Source organism: Meriones unguiculatus, chromosome 5 (genome assembly GCF_030254825.1).
Source record: "Meriones unguiculatus strain TT.TT164.6M chromosome 5, Bangor_MerUng_6.1, whole genome shotgun sequence".
In the NCBI taxonomy this organism is placed as follows: domain Eukaryota; kingdom Metazoa; phylum Chordata; class Mammalia; order Rodentia; family Muridae; genus Meriones; species Meriones unguiculatus.
In genome coordinates this window covers 17,443,611-17,465,335 of record NC_083353.1, presented here as the reverse complement: position 1 = coordinate 17,465,335, position 21,725 = coordinate 17,443,611, and the positions used below count along the sequence as shown (strand labels likewise).

General features: G+C 37.9%; 1 pseudogene and 1 gene segment (V, D, J or C); both read right to left on the bottom strand.

The window, feature by feature from the left end:
• Positions 1 to 6,547: 6,547 nt before the first annotated feature.
• Positions 6,548 to 7,258, bottom strand: LOC132654371 (immunoglobulin kappa variable 4-1-like). The segment is given in 2 exon segments: positions 6,548 to 7,032; positions 7,200 to 7,258. Coding segments are annotated over 2 exon segments (534 nt in total).
• Positions 7,259 to 8,410: 1,152 nt separating this feature from the next.
• LOC132654370 (immunoglobulin kappa variable 4-1-like) lies at positions 8,411 to 21,513 on the bottom strand (annotated as a pseudogene).
• Positions 21,514 to 21,725: the final 212 nt, after the last annotated feature.

The following is a 21,725-nucleotide window of genomic DNA, read 5'->3' as shown; positions in this document are numbered from 1 at the left end:
AGGATGGCAAGGCCATCCCTCTACCTCAAGAACAGAGGAACTACAAGGAGAGGTTGGTCCTCAATACTCAGTTCAAGCAGGCCTGAGTAAGCAGTGTCCACAAGGAAGGACATGGCTCCCTGTTATTGAAGGCAGTGGTTAGGTCAAGGGAATCCAGACACATTCACTAAGCAGTAGTCAGGCACAGGATATCAACAGGAGGGTGATCTGGGAGTGATGCCCCCAAACCATAGAAGAAATGGTGGCAGTCAACACCCCACTGTTCCCCTTGGTGGCATTTTGGACATGGCCCCAGTGGCTTATATGGGTTAGGGAAAACCTGTTCTGTGTAACCTTCTTAACCAGAATTGAAAGAGCGGCCTCATGATCCTTTTGCCTTAAGCAAGGGACTCTGGATAGTCACTGAGGCCATTTGGATGTTCTTAGCCAGCAGTTGGTATTTTTGCATGTGGGCTTTCTCAACAATCCTGTGGTACATGCTCTTTTAAGGCCAGGTCTAAGATTCTGTCAGAGATCCTCTCTCCAAGCTCTTAAGCATAGTCCTGATGTTGGGGTAACTCTGGAAGAAAAAAAAAAAAGGTCATCAGGAGATGCCTATGCTTTGTAATCTCAGATTCTAGATTAGTATGTTTTAAGAGGGCCTTTGTAAGGTGCTCTAGGAAATGAGACATGTTTTCATTATTTTCCTCCTAGAGCTCTTCACACTTAAATGGCTTGAGGGCAGCCTTGAGAATATCAATCAGGAGACATGTCCTGAACTGACTTGTAGCTAAAATGCCTTCTGGGGTATAATAATTCCACTGTGGATCCTGGTTGGGCACCATCTCAGCTAGGCATGCTGTATCTTTTTAGTGAACCTCATCTGTATGAATTCCAGCCTGTTCTCAAACTCATTTGAGCTCCTCAGATAGTAGACTGTTAGTAAGAATTACTAACAATATATATATATATATATTGTATATATGTATATATATATATATATATATATATATATATATATATATATATATGAAGGTAGGACTATAAGAATGAGTAACATATTGAAATTAATGAGTGGCAAGATTAGAGGTATAGGATCCCAGTCTCTTTCCTACTTGAGAGAATTCAGTTATTGAGAAAAGAATATACACCCTCACCAAGCCATCCACACATTTTACCTCCAGTGGGGGAAGAATTTCTGCTGGTTTACACTGAGTAGAAGAAGAGGGATTTGCTAAATAGTGAGAGTTTGTAGAAGTAGGGCTAATAGCTGTTGGTGGGGTAAAATTTTGTGCCAAACAGAGACAATTAGGATGACATTCTCCTGGGGAGGGAGGTGAGGATGCTGGAGGAACCAACCAGTAAGAGGAAGAAACAAAAGAGGAGAACCTTGAGGAATCAGCACAGGGGGTTGAGAAGAAGCCAGAAGTGGAGGTTAAGGATGGTGAGTAAGAGGTTTGTCAGCAGTGTCAAAAGTAGAGGACTCTTGAGTTTGAAACTTTATAGCTAGAAGAAGTTAGGTGGGAGAGCACGAAGAATAGAGAGTAGGATTAGAGCAGAGAAGAAAGAAAGCTTGAACATAAGAAAACCTTTCTTTCACTTACTAGATCAATGACAGTAATTAAAAATATTTCCAAAGTGAGGGAAACAGCAGGTCAGACCTCAGAGCACTTAACCAACCTGCCTCCCCAAAAAGGTCTCTTTAAAATTTCCAGGTTAATACAGGCACACAGTCAACAATGTGGAGAAACTCCCCTGCAATTTCATGCTTTACTCACCATCCCAGACTGAACTGAGTACACAAAAACACCACAGACTGGATCTCTATGTAGGGAGGAAACCCCACCATGGGGGAAACATCAGATCTGACCTCAGGACACCAAGCTCTAGAAAAGCTTCTGGGTTCCTGCAGGCTCCACGCTCTAGCCTCCTGCTGTAGGCATGAGAACTGCACTCATCAACCACTGATAACTTCTTGGGTACTTGGAAACAGAGCTCCAACTTCTGACCTACAGAAGTCTGGGATCTACATGATCAACCCCTTGCTGCATTGTGCAACTTGGCTCACTAACCAAGCTGCCCACCTAAGGGGTCCCTGGCTCTTCACGAGGGCTGTGCTCAGCAAAAACACTGTAAGTGTAGCAGCAGCTCACTAAATTCAGAGCAAGAAATCAAATGGCACAGCAGCTGTCTCCAGTATTTTGCCTGGTGAGAGGAGAGCTCACATGACTACCAACAACTACAGTTACCACTCAGGTACATACACTGGAGATGAGCTGTGGCAATTCCTGAGAAGCACCAGCCATTTGGTGACCATACCCAAAAAGCTGAGGAGGCTGCCTTCAGGAACAACCATCTTTCTGCCAAGGGGATTCTCCCCACTCCAGGATTCCAGCAGGGACAAGAAATTAACAGCCAACACCTGAGACAGCCAGATGGGTAGCAGCCAGCATGAAAACATAACCAACAAATGCCAAAGCAACATGACATCCCCAGAACATAGTTATCCAGGATCAAGTAGCCCTGGACACCCTATCATAAGTAAAATTCAAAAGATGATCTTACATTTATGCTTATGAAGAGGACAATGGAGGAAACACATAAAATGATTAAAGAAATAGAGGAAGATAAATTCTAACAGATTATGGTCATCCCTAAAGAATCAATTATACCTAGAGCTGGTTCTTTGAGAAAATGAACAAGATAGACATACCCTTGGCCAAACTTACTAAAAGACAGAGACACTATCCAATTTAACAAAATCAGAAGTGAAAAATCCGAACAATTATTAGGTCTTACTTCAAAAGCCTATAAAGCCACAAAATTTGAAAATCTAAAAGAAATGGAAATTTTTCTTGATCTATTCCCCTTACCAAAGTTGAATCAAAACAGATATATAAAGTATATAGTCCTTTGTACCCTCAGGAAATATAAGCTGTCATCAAAGGTCTTCATTGCAAAAAAAAAAAATAATTAAATAGTCCTATATCCCCTAAGGAAATGGAAGCGGTCATCAAAACTATCCCATCCATAAAAAGCCCAGGGCCAGATGTTTTCAGTGCAGATTTCTACCAGATCTTCAAAGAAGACCTAACACCAATACTCTTCAAACTATTCCACAAATGAAAAACAGAAGGAACATTACCAAACTCAATCTGTGAAGCCACAGTCACCTTGATATATAAACCTCACAAAGACCCAAAAAAGAAAGAGAATTTCAGGCTAATCTCCAGTATGAACACTGAAGCACATATACTCAACAAAATACTCACAAATAGAATTCAAGAATACATCAATGATATTATCCACTATGACTAAATAGGATTCATTCCAGGTATTCAGGGATGGTTCAATAAATGCAAATCTACCAAATAAACAAACTGAAAGGGGGAAAAAAGCAGATAATAATCTTCTTAGACATTGAAAAGCATTTGATAAAATGCTATATTAGTTAAGTTTAAAGTCTGGAAAGATCAGGGATACAAGACACTTACCTAAACATAGTAAAGGCAATATAGGGCAAGCATATGGCCAATGTCAAACTAAAAGTAGAGAACTTAAATCAATACCACTGAAATTGAGGACAAGCAAGGCTATCCAGTCTTATCTTCAACACTGTTCTTGAAATCCTAGCTTGAGTAAGAAAACAATAACAGGAGATCAAGGGGACTCAGTTTGGGAAGAAAAAAGTCAAAGTATCACTATTTGCAGATGGTATGATGGTATACATGAGTGACCCTAAAAAAATTTTGCCAGGGAACTTCTACAACTGATAAACATCTTCAACAATGTGTCAGGATATAACATTAATGCAAAAAAATTAGCACCCATATGTATACAAAAGACAAATGTGCTGAGAAGGAAATTAGGAATACAACAACTTTCACAATAGCCAAAAAGGATATAAAGTACCATGGTGTAACTCTAACCAAGAAAGTCAAAGACTTGTATGAAAAAAGTTCCAGTCTCTGAAGAAAGAATTCGAAGAAGATATCAGAAAATGGCAAGATCTCCAATGCTAATAGGCTGTCAGGATTAACATAGTAAAAATGGCCACTTTACCAAAAGCAATCTACCAATTTATTGCAATTCCCATCAAATTACCAACACAATTCTTTACAGACCTTACAAGAAAAAATTCTCAACTTTATACATAATAACAAGAAACTCAGAATAGCTTGAATGATCCCCTACAATAAAAGATGTTTTGGAGGAATCTCTGTTCCTGATATCAAGCTATATGATAGAACAACCATAATAAAAACTGCATGGTACTGGTGTAGAAACAGAATGGTTGATTAATGGAGTCATATGGAAGACCAAGAAATAAACCCATACACTTATGGATACCTGATTTTTTACAAAGATGCCAAAACTTTACACAATGCAGAAAGGACAACCTCTTCAACAAATGGTGCTTGTCTAACTGGATGTTTACATGTAGAAAAATGCAAATAGATCCATACTTTACACCCTGCACAAAACTAAAGGCAAGGTAGATCAAAGACCTCCATGTCAAACTAGACAAACAAATTTTGTTAGAAGAAAGAGTGGGGAAGAGTCTTAAACTTGTTGGCACAGGAGTCAGCTTCCTGAAGAGAACACCAACAGCACAGGGTCTAAGAGCAACAATCAATAAATGGGACTTCATGAAACTGAAAAGTTTCTGTAAAGCAAAGGACACTGTTGTCAGAACAAAACGACTGTCTACAGATTGGGAAAGGCTCTTCACCAACTCTATATCTGACAGAAGGCTAATACCCAGTATATATAAAGAACTTAAGAAGTTAATCAGCAACAACTCAAGTAAACCAATTAAAAAATGGGATACTGAGCTAAACAGAGAATTCTCAATGGAGGAATATTGAATGGCAGAAAAACACTTCAAGAAATGTTCAATGTCTTTAATCATCAGGGAAATGCAAATTAAAACAACCCTCAAATTTTCCCTTACACCTATCAAAAAGGCTAAGATCAAAAACACAAATGACAAAACATGCTAGAGAGGATGTGGAGAAAAGGAAAGGCTCCTCCATTGCTGGTGGGAATATAAACTTGTACAACAACTTTGGAAATCAGTCTGGCGCATTCTCAGACAATTAAGAATAGTGCTACATCAAGATCCAGCTATGCCACTCCTTGGCATATACCCAAAAAATCCTCAAATAGGCAACAAGGACATTTGATTAGTAGTAGTCTTGAAATCATCCACATCCTTGATGATTTTCTTAATGCATGCTCCATCAGCAAGTGTGAAAACCACCGGACAGGAAGGATCCGGCTTCTACTCATGACAACATGAGTGGGAGAGTCAGGAATGCTATCAGAGTTGCAGCCTTTAACTAAGTCTCAAGAAAGACTCTATGAGACAATGAAAACAAAACAAAACAAAAATGTTGCACCAACATCCTTACTGGTCTAACAGGAAGATTTTCTTGAGTGTGCAGATGAGAATGCAGCCATAATAATACCTTAAATGTGGTCCTACTAGAAACCAAGAAAAGAATCCAGACATACCCGACTATTATATCAGGACATATCTGATCTACTAGTCTTTTCTAGGGCGGTTTATTTGTTATAAAGTGTGAACTAAAAGTGTGGGTTATATGCATCTGTACTTTTGCTAACTCATTTCATATATTGCTTTCTTTATCATTTTTGTTCATCATTGGTTTATATTGCAGTTTGCTTTGACCCCGATCTCTTGGTAGATTTTCATCTGTCACTTGTCTCTCAGCATGTATAAGTAATTACTAGTTGGTGTGTTTCTTGAGAAAACAAACAATTGGGTACAATTTTTTAGCCTTGTCCAACAGTATGTGCATTTGTATTTCTGAGGTGGGCACACAAAGATCATTAAGAAATAATTTATAATAATTTTTAATTTCTATAATTTGGTGGGGTCTAAATGCACTAAATTGTTATTTGTTTGTTTCTTTTTCCCTTACTCCTCTACTATATGGAATTTTCTGTCTTGCAGGGTTGGACAAGATACTGATATGTTCTTCCTTGCTAACATTGTCCAACTAGTCCAATCATGACATCAACATTTTTCTTTGCTCTCACAATCCAGACACCACTTCTTTTTTCTATACATATAGTATTTTTTTTTATTATCTTCGGAAATGCTGTCTTCATGGTCATGGTCATTTCCTAAATTTGTGCTTTTTTCTGGTAATGTCGTAATTACTTCCTCAACTTAAACTTCAATTTTTCTGGGCAGAGGTAACTTATTTGGCAATTAACTATCAGGATCTACCATCAGGCACTACAAAAAATGGAAGGAAAGAAAAAGGAAGGTAGGAAGGAATAAAGGAAAGATGGAAGGATAAAGAAAAACACTGTATAACCTAGGAAAAGCAAGATATGCATTTTTCCTAGAGCCTAAAATTGAAATAAAGATTTCTATCATCATCACTATGTTGGATATTAGGATTCTAACACTGTAAAAATATAAGTGTCTTAATTTCAAGCAGCAGAGTTTGTAGTAATATGATAGAGAAAGAACACAAAGATAATGTTTAGCTCTTTTTGGCATCTTCATACAAAGATTTTTCATACCAAGACATCAGTATGATTGGATCCATAATTTTGTAAGGGGCTGTACTTCTTCATCATGTTTACAGGCACACCTGCTGTCATGCAGAAGGGGGAAGTGTGTGGGGCCAGGGCTGTGTGTGCTGCAGGCAGCTTGTGAGACTTTCAAGAAGGTTTGTGTTGGAGGCTGAAGCACTGTGGGAGGATCACTGTAAGTCTGCAGACAGTAATAAACTGCCAGGTCTTCAGCCTTTACACTGCTGATGCTGAGAGTGTAATCTGTCCCAGATCCACTGCCTGTGAAGCGATCAGGGACTCCAGTGTCCTGAGTGGATGCCCAGTATATCAGCAGCTTAGGGGATTGCCCTGGTTTTTGCTGATAGCAGGCCAAGTAGTTCTTTTGGTCTGTACTGTCGAAAAGACTCTGGCTGGACCTGCAGCTGATGGAGACTTTCTCTCCCTCTGACACAGCCAGGGAGGATGGAGACTGAGTCATCATGATGTCTGCACAGGCACCTGCAATCAGTGTTACACAATGAACATGCATACAGACACAAACATAGATTGTAAAAATACATGTGAAATTTGTATTTAATGTCTTTGTACTCTCATTTTGACAGTGTTATTATGTAATAATACTCTGGCACCCTCTCTAAATTTCTTATCATAAGTAAGTGACTCACCAGATACCAAAAGCAGCAGGGATATGAGGCCCTGGGATTGTGACTTCATCTTGCTCCCCCTGCTGTCTGATGCAGTTCAGTTCTCACTGCAGAGGGTTGATTTATATATTCTCAGCATCTGGGCTGGGCTGTAGGAGCCCATGCAAAGCAGTCAGGAAATATAAAAACAAATGCCTGTGCAGTGTCTGTGAGTATAGCTGGTGTCAATCAAGAGTCAAAAATACTATGACAGGGAGCATGAGAAATCACTGAAAAAGATTATCTTACAGCTCTCAAACAGAAAAGTACTAGGTGCTCCAATAACAGACCTGGGTTAAAATTAAAGACCTATTTAAAACAATTGACTTCTTTAGAAACATAGGTAGAGCTATCTCAGTTTGACAGTTTTTGGGAAATGATAGGACATGTTCAAAAAAATCACAACAACAACAAGAAAAGTAACAGAGTAAAAAAGCATATCCTAAAAGAAAGAGAGTATAGAGGTGGAAAAAGATGAAAGGAAAAAAGAGATTTGAAGATAACTGTGTTCAATATGACACATTTCTAATGCCACTCCTATATGGAGACAGGGAACAGGGCCTCAGACATTTTGGCTTTAGTTTCTTAGATAAAGTAGGGACTAAGATGCAAAGACTAGCCCAGAATTTACTCTGTGGATATCCTGGCAGACAATAATGTAAAACTGAGATCAGAGAAACTTTAATCTCAAAGCAAAGGATACCGAGGAAAAACTAACAAGTATCCTCCTCACAACTTCAGGAAATTGAAAGAGTTGTCTAAATCTGGGGAAATGAATGCAGAAAAATAAATTTTTCATGAACTCCTTTCTGTAGACCAACACTGCCATGAGATTTCATTCAAGAAATACAAATGCTTGTGTAATTTAGAAATCAGCAGTATTGAAACAGGATTAAGATGGGTTTCTGACATCATGAATAGGCAAGTTTCTCCAGAAGGGGGCACAGCCATCCTAATCTCTATAGAGAACAATAGAACACTATATCAGCGATTGTTGGCATGCAAAGTGTGTAAAAATATTTGCCTAAGAATAAAAAAAAATTAATAGTGATAAAAGAAAACTCAGAAGCTGCCAGGAGCTCTTATTATTGAACTCTGAACATATTTATAAGAAGTAAATTATAAAGCCAGAATCATGTGTAAAGTATAATAGAAAAATAAATAGATGAAATATCATGTCAAGGAGTGGAGGTTCACATCTGTACTACCAGAACTGGGGAGACAAAAGCAGGAGACTCATGAGTTTGAGGACATCCCGGCTAATGTAACAACTTCCAGGCCAATCTAATCTATGCCTAGAGACAATGTCTCAAAAATATGTATCATTAATCACCTGGGTATAAGGAAGCTCCTGACATTATCTACCAATGCAAATTATTTATCTGATATTACTGTATTTTGTTATTAATATTTGCTATTGATATATATATTTATTTTAATTTTTATTAGTTACAATTTATTCACCATGTATCCCCCTGTAGCTCCCTCCCTTCTCCCCTCCCAATCCCATCCTCTCTCCCACTTTTCCACCCAGTCCACTGATAGGAATGTCTTCCTCCCCTTCCTTCTGATCCTAGGCTATCTCTTGAAGAGTGGCTGCATTGTCTTCCTCTGTGTCCTGGTAAGGCTGCTCTCCCCATAGCAGAAGGTGATTTAAGAGCAGATCAATCAGTTCACGTCAGAGACAGTCCCTGTTCCCATTACTATGGAACCCACTTGGACACTGAAGTGCCATGGGCTACATCTGAGCAGGGGTTCTAGGTTATCTCTATGAATGGTCCTTGGTCAGAATATCAGTCTCAGAAAAGACACCTGTGCCCAGTTTATTTGGTTCTGATGCTCTCCTTGTGTAGCTCCTATCCTCTCCAGGTCTTACTCTTTCCCACTTCTTTCATAAAGTTCCCTGCACTCTGCCCAAAGGTTGGCCATAAGTCTCAGCATCTGCTTTGATGCCCTGCAGGTAAAGCCTCTCAGAGGCCCTCTGTGGTAGGCTCCTGTCTTATTCCCTATTTTCTTCATCTTCTGATGTCTGTCCTCTTTGCCCTTCTGAAAAGGACTGAACATCTTATCTTACCCAGAGTCCTCCTTCTTGTTTAGTTACTTAAGGTGTACAGCTTTTAGAATGTTTGTCCTGTATTATATGTCTAATATCTACTTATGAGTGAGTAAATACCCTGTGTGTCTTCTGCTTCTGGATACCTCACTCAGCATGACCTTTTCCAGTTCCCACCATTGACCTGCAAATTTCATGATTTTCTTGTGTTTTTTTTTTTTTTTCTGAGTAATATTCCATTGTGTAGATGTACCACAATTTCTGTATCCATTCCTCAGTTGAGGAGCATCTGGGTTGTTTCTAGGTTGTTTACTAATAAAGCTGCTACAAACACAGTTTAGCAAATGCCTTTGTTGTGTACTTGAGCATCTTTTGGATATATGCCTAGGAGTGGTATAGCTGGATCTTCATGGATCTGGATCTACATTTTTCTCCATGTAGACATCCAGTTAGATCAGCATCATTAGTTGGAAATGCTATCTTTTTTTTTTCCATTGTATGGTTTTGGCATCTTTGCCAAAGATCAGGTGTCCATATGTGGGTTTCCTTCAGGGTCTTCTATTTGATTCCATTGATCCACCATTCTGTTTCTGTGCCAGTACCACACTGTTTTGAGTATTGTTGCTCTGTAGTACTGCTTACGATCAGGGATGAAGATGCCTCCAGAATATCTTTTATTGTAGGAGATTGTTTAACAATTTTGGGTTTCTTGTTATTCCCTATGAAGTTGAGAATTTTTCTTTCAGGTTATATGAAGAATTGTGTTGGTATTTTGATGGGAAATATATTAAATCTGTAGATTGCTTTGGGTAAGATGGCCATTTTTACTATGTTAATCCTGCCAAGCCATGAGCATGGGAGATCGTTCCATCTTCTGATATCTTCTTCTAATTCTTTCTTTGGAGAACGGAAAGTTTTTTGTTTTTTTTTTTTTTTTTCATTCAAGTCTTTGACTTTCTTGGTTATGGTCACACCAAGATACTTTATGTCCTTTGTGAATATTGTGAAGGGTGATGTTTCCCTAATTTCTTTCTTGGTCCTATTGTCTTTTGTATACAAAAGGGTTAATGACATTTTTTAGTTGATTTTGTATCTAGCCACTTTGCTGAAGGTGTTTATCAGCTGTAGGAGTTCCCTGGTAGAATGGTATGCTATCATATCATCTGCAAATAGTTATAATTTGAATTCTTCTTTTCCGATTTGTATCCCCTTGATCTCCTTCAATTGTCTTATTGCTCTAGCAAGGACTTCCAGAACTATGTTGAAGAGATATGGAGAGAGTGTGCTGCCTTGCCTTGTCCCTGATTTCAGTGGGATTGCTTTAAGTTCATCTCCATTTAGTTTGATGTTGGCTATAGTCTTGCTGTATGTTGCCTTTACTATGTTTAGATATGTGCCTTGTATCTCTGATCTCTCCAATACTTTAAACATGAATGGATGGATGTTGGATTTTGTCAATTTTTTTCAGCCTCTAAGGAGATTATCATGTGGGTTTTTTTCTTTTATTTTGTTAATATGGTGGATCACATTGATGGATTTCCACATATGGAACTAACCCTACAGGCCTGGGATGAAGCCTACTTGGTCATAGTGGATGATATCTTTGATGTGATCTTCTATTCGGTTTGCAAGTACTTTGTTCAGTTTTTTTTTTTTTTTTCATCAATGTTCATAATGGAGATTGGCCTGAAATTCTCTCTCTTTGTTGGATCTTGGTGAGGTTTAGGTACACAGATGACTGTTGCTTCATAGAATGAGTTTGGTAGTGTTCCTTGTGTTTCAATCTTACAGGAGTTAGCTCTTCTTTGAAGGCCTGGTAGAATTCTGCTGAAACCAGCCAAAACTATCTGGTCCTGGGCTTTTTTGGAATGGGAGACTTTTGATGACCGCTTCTATTTCCTTAGGGAATATAGGACTATTTAATTAATTTACCTGGTCTTGATTCAGCTTTGGAAAGTGGAATCAATCAAGAAAATTGTCCATTTCATTTAGATTTTCAAATTTTGTGGCATATAGACTTTTGAAGTAAGTCCTAGTGATTGTTTGGATATCCTTAGTGTCTGTTGTTATGTCCTCCTTTTCATTTCTGATTTTGTTAATTCAGATAGTGTCTCTGCCTTTTAGTTAGTTTGGCTAAGGGTTTGTCTATATTGTTGATTTTCTCAAAGAAACAGCTCTTGGTTTCAGTTGTTTTATTTCTTTCTAATTTATTTTTTTTCAGCCTTGAGTTTGATTATTTCCAGCTTTCTACTTCTTTATGGTGTGTCTGATACTTTTTCTTTTCTTTTTTTAGGGCATTTAGGTCAGCCATTAAGTCTCTTTTATGAGATATCTCAAATTTCTTCTTGAAGGCACTTAGTGCTATGAACTTTCTTCTTAGCACTGCTTTAACTGTGTCCTATAAGTTTGGGTATGTTGTGTCTTCATTTTCATTGATTTCTAGGAAGACTTTAAGTTCTTTCTTTATTTCTTCCCCGACCCAGCTGTCATTTTGTAGCAAGTTGTTCAGTTTCCATGTGTGTGTAGGCATTTTGCTATTTCTGTTGTTGTTGAAGTACAGCTTTAGTCCATAGTGATCAGATAGGTTACAAGGGATTATTTCAATCTTCTTGTATCTGTTGAGGCTTGCTTTGTGACCAACCATATGGAGAAGGTTTTGGAGAAGGTTCCATGAGGTGCTGAAAAGAAGGTAAATTCTTTTGTGTTTGGGTGAAACATTCTGTAGATATCTGTTAGGTCCATTTGATTCATGACCTCTGTTAGAGAAATTGTTTCCCTTTTCAATTTGTTTTTTGTTGACCTGTACTTTGTTGAGAGTGGGATGTTGAAGTCTCCCAGTATTAAAGTGTGGGGATCTATGTGTGGTTTAAGTTTTATTAAAGTTTCTTTTATAAATGTGGGTACCCTTTTATATGGGGTATAGATGTTCAGGATCGTGATGTCTTCCTGGTGGAATTTTCCCTTGATGAGTATGAAGTGTCCTTCACCATCTCTATTGATTAACTTTGGTTGAAAGTCTATTAAGAAAAGTTTTTAAGAAATTGTTTTTAATTTCTATAACTTGGGGGGTCTTGGTGGACTAAATTGTTATTTGTTTCTTTCCTTTTCCCCTACTCCTCAACTATATTGAAGTTTTCTGTCTTGTAAGGTTGGACAAGATACTGATATTTCTTTTCCTGCTACCTATTATCAATGTATTCTGGTCATGATATCAACATTTTTTGTGCTCTCACAATTCACACACACTTTCTTTTTTCTCTATGTACAATATTTTTATAGTATCTTCTGTAATGCTGTCTTCATGGTCATGGACATTTCCTAAGTTTGTGATTATGTTGTAATGTCTTTATTACACCCTCAACTTAAAATTCAAATTTTCTAGACATAGCTAACTTATTTGACAATTCCCTACTATCATGATCTGAAATATATTGTTCTATACTTTTCTGCTCTTTAAAGTTTTGAGTAAGAATTCACAAGTCATTCTGATATATTTTCTTTTCGAGTTGAGTTGACATTTTTCCATTATATCTTTGAACATTTTACTTTGTAATTTTTTGCATTATAGACTCAATCTTTGACATGGAGAATTCCTTCACTGGGGATGCCTATTTAAGGAAATAAATACCCTTTTTTTGTTTGTTTGTTTCTCAAGTTTGTCTCTATACATCAAATTTTCTGTTTTCATTTCATTTGCTTTTTAGTCTATAGCTTTGGGTTTTATCTCGGTTTTTCTATATCTTACAATTCTTAGGACTGCTCTTTGCATCAAATGCTAGAATTCTTTGATGCTATAGTCATATACATGTATATACATATATACATATATATATCCATATGTGCATATATATGTATATGTATATATATATATAAACAAACAATTTACATGTATACATATATACATATACAGATATATAAACAAACAATTTATTGCTGTTTTAATGCTATGTCTCTTCTGCTTCAACCTTGATCCTAAATATTCTTTCTCCCATTTTGTTGTTTTGTATATGAGGCATTGAAATTTTAATTCCCAACGTTTCAATTGTTTTTTTCTCCCCACCTCACTTTTTCTGCCATGTTTCTGATTTTTTTTTTTTGCATCTTGCTTATTTTTGCCTATATATCATTAGGCTTCCTTCTACCTTTGATTGAGTGATTTTTGTGCGTGTCTTTTTGAGTAATTCCTCATTTTATGAGTACTTTTTATGAGTAAATTTTCACCCCACATATTACCTATATCAATAGCTTTGAGTTGAATTCTCAAGGGAATTATGATCCTTTGGCATCATTATTAATGATTTGACTTTTTACGAGCTTGTGTTTTGTAGTATGATTCATATCTGTTGATTTAAGTACCACTTTTGGTTAATTTGTCGTTTTTCTAAATTTAGTGACCTAATCTCAAGGGTTCCCTGCCCACAATCACTCAGAGAACCACTCAGTTTTAAGATATCTGGAGATCTCCAGCAATTTCATGTAGTCTGTAACATACCTGTTTCCTGCCATACCTCCAAATTAGATGTTAAATAAGTTCTTCATCAGAATATGGAAAGGCATAGAGTCTGACTCTTCTCTTTTTCTACTTAAACTCTTAATCTTTCAGGATGGCAGGCTTCCTACTTGGGGCCACTTGTCACAAGACCTGAAAAGGAGAGGAGCCTTGGATTTGAACAGTGAACCTCCAGACTTAACGTCTGATGCCTTGCCAACTGAACTTTTTGAATTTTGGCTCTTAAGCTGCAGGAGCCACTCTTTGGCAAAGACCTTCGTTTTTTTTTAAGATTTCTAACATTTTTTTTCCTTGAAATTTCTTTTCACTTTTATTTTTTATGACAATTTATTTGCTTTGTTTCCTCATTGTAGCCTCCTCCCTCTCCTGCTTCCAATTCCTCTAGGCCTCCTCTCTCTCATGCCTCTTCTGTAGTCCACTGATAGAGAGGTCCTCCTCCCCTTCTATATGACCCTAACCTATCACAAGGTCTCATGAGGACTGGTTGTTTCCTCTTCCCCTATGGCCTGGCAAGGCTGCACAACAGGGGTGGTGATCAATAGAGTCAGCCACTGAGTTCATGTCAGAAACAGCCCGTTCTTTTTACTACGGAACCCACTTCGAAACTGAGAGGCATTTGGGCTACATCTGAGGAGGGGTTCTAGATCCTCTCCATGCATGGTCCTTGTGGAGTATCTGTTTCTTCAGGCCCATTTGATAGGTTAATTAAAAAGGAACTCAGAGTTGGATGTGTATAAAATGAATACTGGATCTGTATGACGGTTGTGAATATAAGAAGCTAAACAACGAGGATCCTAAGAAAGTTATTCAATCCTCATTCAGAAGTGCAAGCAGGATAGACATCAGAGGGAGAAGAAGACTGGGAACAGAACAGGAATGTTCCAGAGAGGGCCTCTGAAAGACTCTACTGATCAGGGTATCAAAGCAGATGCTGAGACTCATAGCCAGACTTTAGAAGAAGGATATAGAAAGACTTGGAGGGGACAGGAGATCCCCAAAGAGACCAGCAGAGCCAAGAAATTAGGGCTTCTATTTTTTAAGAGCAGGCTGTCCTAATTTGACTGACAAAGGGCTCCTAGTTTATCTACTCTGGTTACTTACTTCCAAATCCTAGAGCCTGGCCATGAAGCATTTGACTGCTTGGAAAGAAGGCCTTGGCCAAGATAAAGCCTGTTGGAGGTAACTGTTCCAGGTGGGAGACACAACTAGAACTGTAAAAAAAAAAAAAAGAAAAAAAAAAAAGGAATCTCAGCCCACATATTTCAGTGAAGCTAGTCTGCACAGCAACATGCTGGAAGCCAGAAACTTGATTGCAGGAACAGAGAATTGATTCTGGGCAGTTTATCACTATTTACTGGGTCCAGAAGGTCATATCCTGTCTTTTAGACCTGGCTCAACACAGTGGATTCTCTACCATAAAGTCCTCCCTAGGAAGCTGGCTCAATCAAAGCTCAATTGTCAGTGTTTGGAAAGCAAGGGGCAAATGGTTACCAGCTGGCAGAGGCTTGGGTTTCATTAAATCTATGATGATAGCATTGATCTTAACTAGCATCTCCTCTCAACTAGCATCTCCTCTATAGAAACTGCAGCAAATATAGGCTGTCCTCAGAGAAATCTCATTCCTTTTTTTTGTAATAATTTTTTTAATTTTATTTTTTTCTTATCAGTTACATTTTATTAACTCTGTATCCCAGCTGTATCCCGTTCCCTCATTCCCTTCCAATCCCACCCTCCCTCCCTCATCTCCACCCTGCCACTTTCCAAGTCCACGGATAGGGGGGACCTCCTCCCCATATACTGGATATTAGCCCTCTGTCAGATAAAGGGTCGGTGAAGATTCTTTCCCAGTCTGTAGGCAGTCATTTTGTTTTGATGACGGTGTCCTTTGCTTTACAGAAGTTTTCAGTTTCATGAGGTACCATTTATTGATTGTTGCTCTTAGAGCCTGTGCTATTATTGTTCTCTTCAGGAAGTTGTCTCCTGTGCCAATGAGTTCTAGGCTGTTCCCCACTTTTTCTTCTAACATATTTAGAGTATCTGGCTTTATGTTGAGGTCTTTGATCCACTTGGACTTTAGTTTTGTGCAGGGTGATAAATATGGATCTATTTTCATTTTTCTGTATGTAGACATCCAGTTGGACCAAAACCATTTGTTGAAGATACTGTCTTTTTTCCATTGAATGGTTTTGGCTTCTTTGTCAAAAATCAAGTCTGTGGCTTTATATCTGGGTCTTCTGTTTGGTTCCATTGATCCTCCCTTCTGTTTTTATGCCAATACCATGCAGTTTTTATTACTATTGCTCTGTAGTACAGCTTGAGATCAGGGATGGAGATACCTCCAGATGATCTGTTGTTATACAGGATTGTTTTGGAGATTCTGGGTTTTTTGTTTCTCCATATGAAGCTGAGAATCTTTTTTTCAAGGTCTGTAAAGAATTGAGTTGGTATTTTGATAGGAATTGCATTGAATATGTAGATTGCTTTTGGCCAGATGGCCATTTTCACAATTTTAATCCTACAAATCCATGAGCATGGGAGGTCTTTCCATCTTCTGATATCTTCTTCAATTTATTTCTTCAGAGACTTGAAGTTTTTCTCAAACAGGTCTTTCACTTGCTTGTAAAGAATTGAGTTGGTATTTTGATGGGAATTGCATTGAATATGTAGATTGCTTTTGGCCGGATGGCCATTTTCACAATTTTAATCCTACAAATCCATGAGCATGGGAGGTCTTTCCATCTTCTGATATCTTCTTCAATTTATTTCTTCAGAGACTTGAAGTTTTTCTCAAACAGGTCTTTCACTTGCTTGGTTAATGTCACCCCAAGGTACTTTATGTTAATAGTGGCTATTGTGAAGGGTGTTGTTTTCCTAATTTCTTTCTTGGCCCTTTTGTCTTTGGTATACAGGAGGGCTTCTGATTTTTTTTTTAGTTGATTTTGTATCCTGACACTATGCTGAAGGTGTTTATCAGCTGGAGGAGCTTTCTGGTTGAATTTTTGGGGTTGCTCATGTATACTATCATATCATCTGCGAATAGTGACACTTTGACCTCTTCCTTTCCGATTTGTATCACCTTGATCTCCTTTATTTGTCTTATTGCTCTGGCTAGGACTTCAACTAATATGTTGAAGAGGTATGGAGAGAGTGGGCAGCCTTGTCTTGTCCCAGATTTCAGTGGGATTGATTTAAGTTTCTCTCCATTGAGTTTGATGTTGGCTATAGGCTTGCTGTATATTGCCTTTACTATGTTTAGATATGTGCCTTGTATCCCTGATCTCTCCAAGAATTTAAACATGAATGGGTGTTGGAACTTGTCAAATGCTTTTTCAGCATCTAAGGAGATGATCATGTGGTTTTTCTCCTTCAGTTTTTTTATGTGGTGGATTACATTGATGGATTTCTGTATGTTGAACCACACTAGTATGCGTGGGATGAAGCTACTTGGTCATGATGGATGATATCTTTGATGTGTTCTTGGATTCGGTTTGCAAGTATTTTATTGAATATTTTTGTGTCAATGTTCATGAAAGAGATATGTCTGAAATTTGTAGCCAGAACAGTCACCCAAAACTCTCTATAACACTGGAACATCACTTTCAGCCTTCTGTCTCAGAATATTATATAGCCATATATATAAAGCAGGAACTATTTAGGACTTTCTTACCCTGTCTTGGCAGAGTTCGGCAACTGACTTGTCCTGCATTTAAGCTTGCTCATTTTTGCCAGAATTCTGTCTGTCATGAAACAATGGCATTTTATTTTTGTCCTGTTGACTTGTTCGCCACATTTGAAGCCATGTCTACATGGAGGTTCTTCGATGATCATCATCAGTGAGGTAGGTAGGGTGCTGCCAGGAGATGACCTCTCTCATTGTCAAAGAATCTTTAAAATAATAAAGACATTTTTGAATGTCATATTCTCTAGGTCTCTGAAGTTTTTGAAGACTTACCTATATTTACCTAGTTGATCTGTCTATAAAATGATATATATTTGCTAAAACTAGGATGTGTACTGTTGTGACAAATTAAAACTAGTGACTTACATGACTATTGAGGTGAGTACCTAGCAATTAACTTGCATTACCTAATAACCTAAGCAGCTGGTAATAGTACTGCAAGTATTGGAAGTAACTTTTAATTTGTTTCAATATTCTAAAATTTACCAAGGTATTAAAAATAGACTTACTTTGGCATCAATATACAGAAGCCTATTCCACAGTTAAATTAATCTTATTTGAGAATAACAAATAAATCCTTAAAATGAGTAGATTCAATAATCTTTTTGTCTTATTATTCTGATAATATGTCCTGTATCCCCTTTTCTTTCTTTTCACCCCCTTTTCTCTTCACTTAAGGAAGAAAGAGAAAAGAAAAACTAAAAGAGAGAAATGCCTGAGGCTAATGTTTTCTCTCTGAATTAGACCATTAATAATTGATAACCATCTCCCAATGATAGTAAGCATCCGTAGCCACAGAAAACAACCAAAAACCTACCCAACAGCCCTTAAAGGAAACTGGACATCATTCTCATGGATTTCTTCTAACTGACATTTTGGACATGAAGAATTGCTTTTAGGAGGTCCAAAAAAATTGGGAAAAATGGTTAATTCCGGTCTTTGAATGTTGAGAAATTTCAGGCTTAATAGAAGTCCTGTTTGAAACAGTCTAAAACGCTGGATCAATTGAGATTAGTAGCTTCCTTCAAAGCTCTCTTGGGAGCAGGCTTTGATGAGAAATAGCAGTTGAAGCAAGAACAAGAAGAATGCTGGAACATACATGATGCTGGAACAGATATATCAATGTCTCAGCTGGAAGGAGGATTCCTTTCTGTTTTGATCCAGCATGTCTGGTGTTCAGTCCTTTTGTTCTGCAAACATACAACTTCTCACAAACATTATACAGTTCTAAAATTATAAATGTATGTGATGTTCAGGATGAAACTAAACTGTAAAACAACTTTATCTATGACAATTAAAAGAATGGCATAATAAATTTTGAGAATACTATAGCCAAGGATTTATTGGCCATGGGTTGTTGGAGTTTAGGCTAGAGACATTTTAAATTTCTCAGTCAGTTTTAGAGTTATTCCCATGTAAAGAGATCAACAATGTAAGTTACCATTATTATTGAACATACAGTCCTTATCATGTTGAAATCAAAACAAGATTATATAGGTCAAAATATCTTATTTTAGACTCTTGGGAGCCTGTTGTGTTAGTCCAAGCTGCTACCTATCTCCTGAGAGCAAGCCTCCCCTTAGAGAAACTAGCTGGTTGCTTTGAGCAATAGAAAATATATGTTTCATGTAAACTTTATATAAACTCCTTTTTAATTTAGAGTTTAAACATACCCTAAGCATCTTGTACCTGTTTAAAGGTTTAGGCCTAGGCTTTTATATATGTTGTAGGTATTTTTGTCTTATCCCCTATTCTATACAGAATGGGCAGTGATGCATCTGTAGCCATACTTTATGTAAACTCTCCTTTACCTTTTTCATTTCAGCATACCCTAGGCATCTTGTACATGGATTTTTACATTGGTTGTGGCTAATTTGGGGCTTGCCCCCTTTTTGATATAGGATGGATGTTTCAGCCTTTTAAACACATGAATTGTAATATTTGAGTTTCTAAGACTTAAATAGGCTGGCATGTACTTTGCCAACTGTAAGCCCCCCCCCTGTGTCTTTTTTGCATCAGGCATGACTGACATTTGCCCTCCCCCTGGGAAATGTCTCACGTTTGAATGATAAGCTGGCTTTCAGAGCAGTGTGGCACATTTATCTAGTCAGCATTAGAAATGTTTTACATAGGAGACATGCAGTTTACATGTTTGTTTCCCAGCCTAAATTTGAGTTCTTACATTGACCAACAGAACACAAATGGATGTAGAAATTGTGGCACATCTACACAATGAAATATTACTCAGCAATGAAAAATAAAATACTAAGATGAATGATAATGAATGAATAATTAAGTACTTGGAGAAAAATAAAAACTAAGATGCTTCCAGAAATCCCAGATGTCCCCTATATCCCTTTCCCTGAATGACTCCTGACAGGAAACAAGAAATACCAGGAAAAGGAAAGCAAAATGAAGGTTAGTGCATATGTTCAAAATACATGTTCTATTAAAAAGCCATGGCTTTCATGAAATTGTGTTCAATGAATTAACACCCATAAAAGACTTTAAGGGGAGGCAAGTTAATTCATACAGGAAAGACACTTTCCACCAAGCCTGATGTCAAACCTGAGTTTGAACCCCAGAAACAAAATGAAGAGAGAGTCAAGTCTAAATTGTCCGCTGACTTCCACAAATATGCCATGTCATATGTGCACCTATAAATATGCACACACAGACACACTAATGCACACTCACATGCAAGCAGACAAACATAATAAATTAAAATGTAATAAAAATTTGAAGCGTTTATGGAAAGTAAAAGAATAAACAAGCAGATATGGGCACCACCAAGGAAGAAAGGAAGGAGGTAAAAAAAGAAGAATGGAAGGAAAGAAGGAAGAAAAGTGGAAGGAAAGTGCAATATATTCTACAAAAACCAAGAAAGGTACCCTTTCCTAGAGCCTCCTAATTGAAATAAAGTTTTCCACCACCATCGCTATGTTGGATATCAGAACTCCAATACTGTGAAATTAAAAATCTGTTATATTGAAGCAGCAGAGTTGTAGTTATGTGTTAGAGAAGGAATACAAAGATAATACTGAGTTCTGTTTTGCATTTTCATATAAAGGTTATGGGCTGGCTCTTTGATCACCTCCACCTGAGGGAGGAGTAGCCTTACCAGGCCATAGAGGAAGACAAAAAAGCCAATCCTGCTGAGACCTGATAGACTAGGGTCAGATGGAAGGGGATAAGTACCTCCCTTAAGGACTAGGGGAGGGGCATAGAAGAAGAGGACTGAGGATGAGATTAAGAAGGGATTGGGGAGGGGGCTACAGCTGGAATACAAAGTGAATTAACTGTAATTTTAAAAAAATAGACAAAAGAATCATTGAACTCATAATTTAATATAGGGCTCTGTGAATTTTTCATTACTTATTCAGGCACACCTGCTATCAGGCAGAAGAGGGAAGTGTGCAGGCACAGGTCTGTGTGTGGTGAGGGCAGCTGGGGAGACTCTCAAGGAGGTTTGTGTTGGAGGCTGAAGCACTGTGGGAGGAGTACTTTTACCCTGCAGACAGTAATAAATGGCCAGGTCTTCAGCCTGCACACTGCTGATGCTGAGAGTGAAATCTGTCCCAGATCCACTGCCTGTGAAGCGATCAGGGACCCCAGTGTATCAATTGGATGCCCAGTAGAACAGCAGCTTAGGGGATTGCCCTGGTTTCTGCTGGTACCAGGACAATAAGTTCTCTCTGATTACAGTGTGTAAAAGACTCTGACTGGACCTGCAGCGGATCTGACTTTCTCTCCTGCTGACATGGCGAGGGAGGATGGAGACTGGGTCATCACAATGTCTGCACAGGCACCTGCAATTATGAATAGACAATAAACATAAATGTAGCACAAACAGATTGTAAAACAGTTGAAATTTGTCATTTAACACCTTTATACTATAATATTGTCAGAGTATTATTACATAAGATATATTGGGACAGGTATACTCTAAATTTCCTATCTACAAAAAGTGAGTCTGCAAAGATGATAACATATTGAGTTTCTCACCAGACACCCAAAGCAGCAGGGATATGAGGTCCTGGGTCTGTGACTTCATCTTGCTTCCCCTGCTGTCTGATCAATTTCAGCTCTCACTGCAAAGGCCTGGCTTATAAATTCTCAGCAGCTGGGCTGGACTGTAGGGGTCCCATGCAAAGCAGTCAGCAAATACAAAAGCAAATGTTTCTGCAGTGTCTGTGAGTGTAGCTGGTCAACAGTCAAAAATACTATTACATGGAGCATGAGCAATCCCTGAAAAAGATTTCCTTA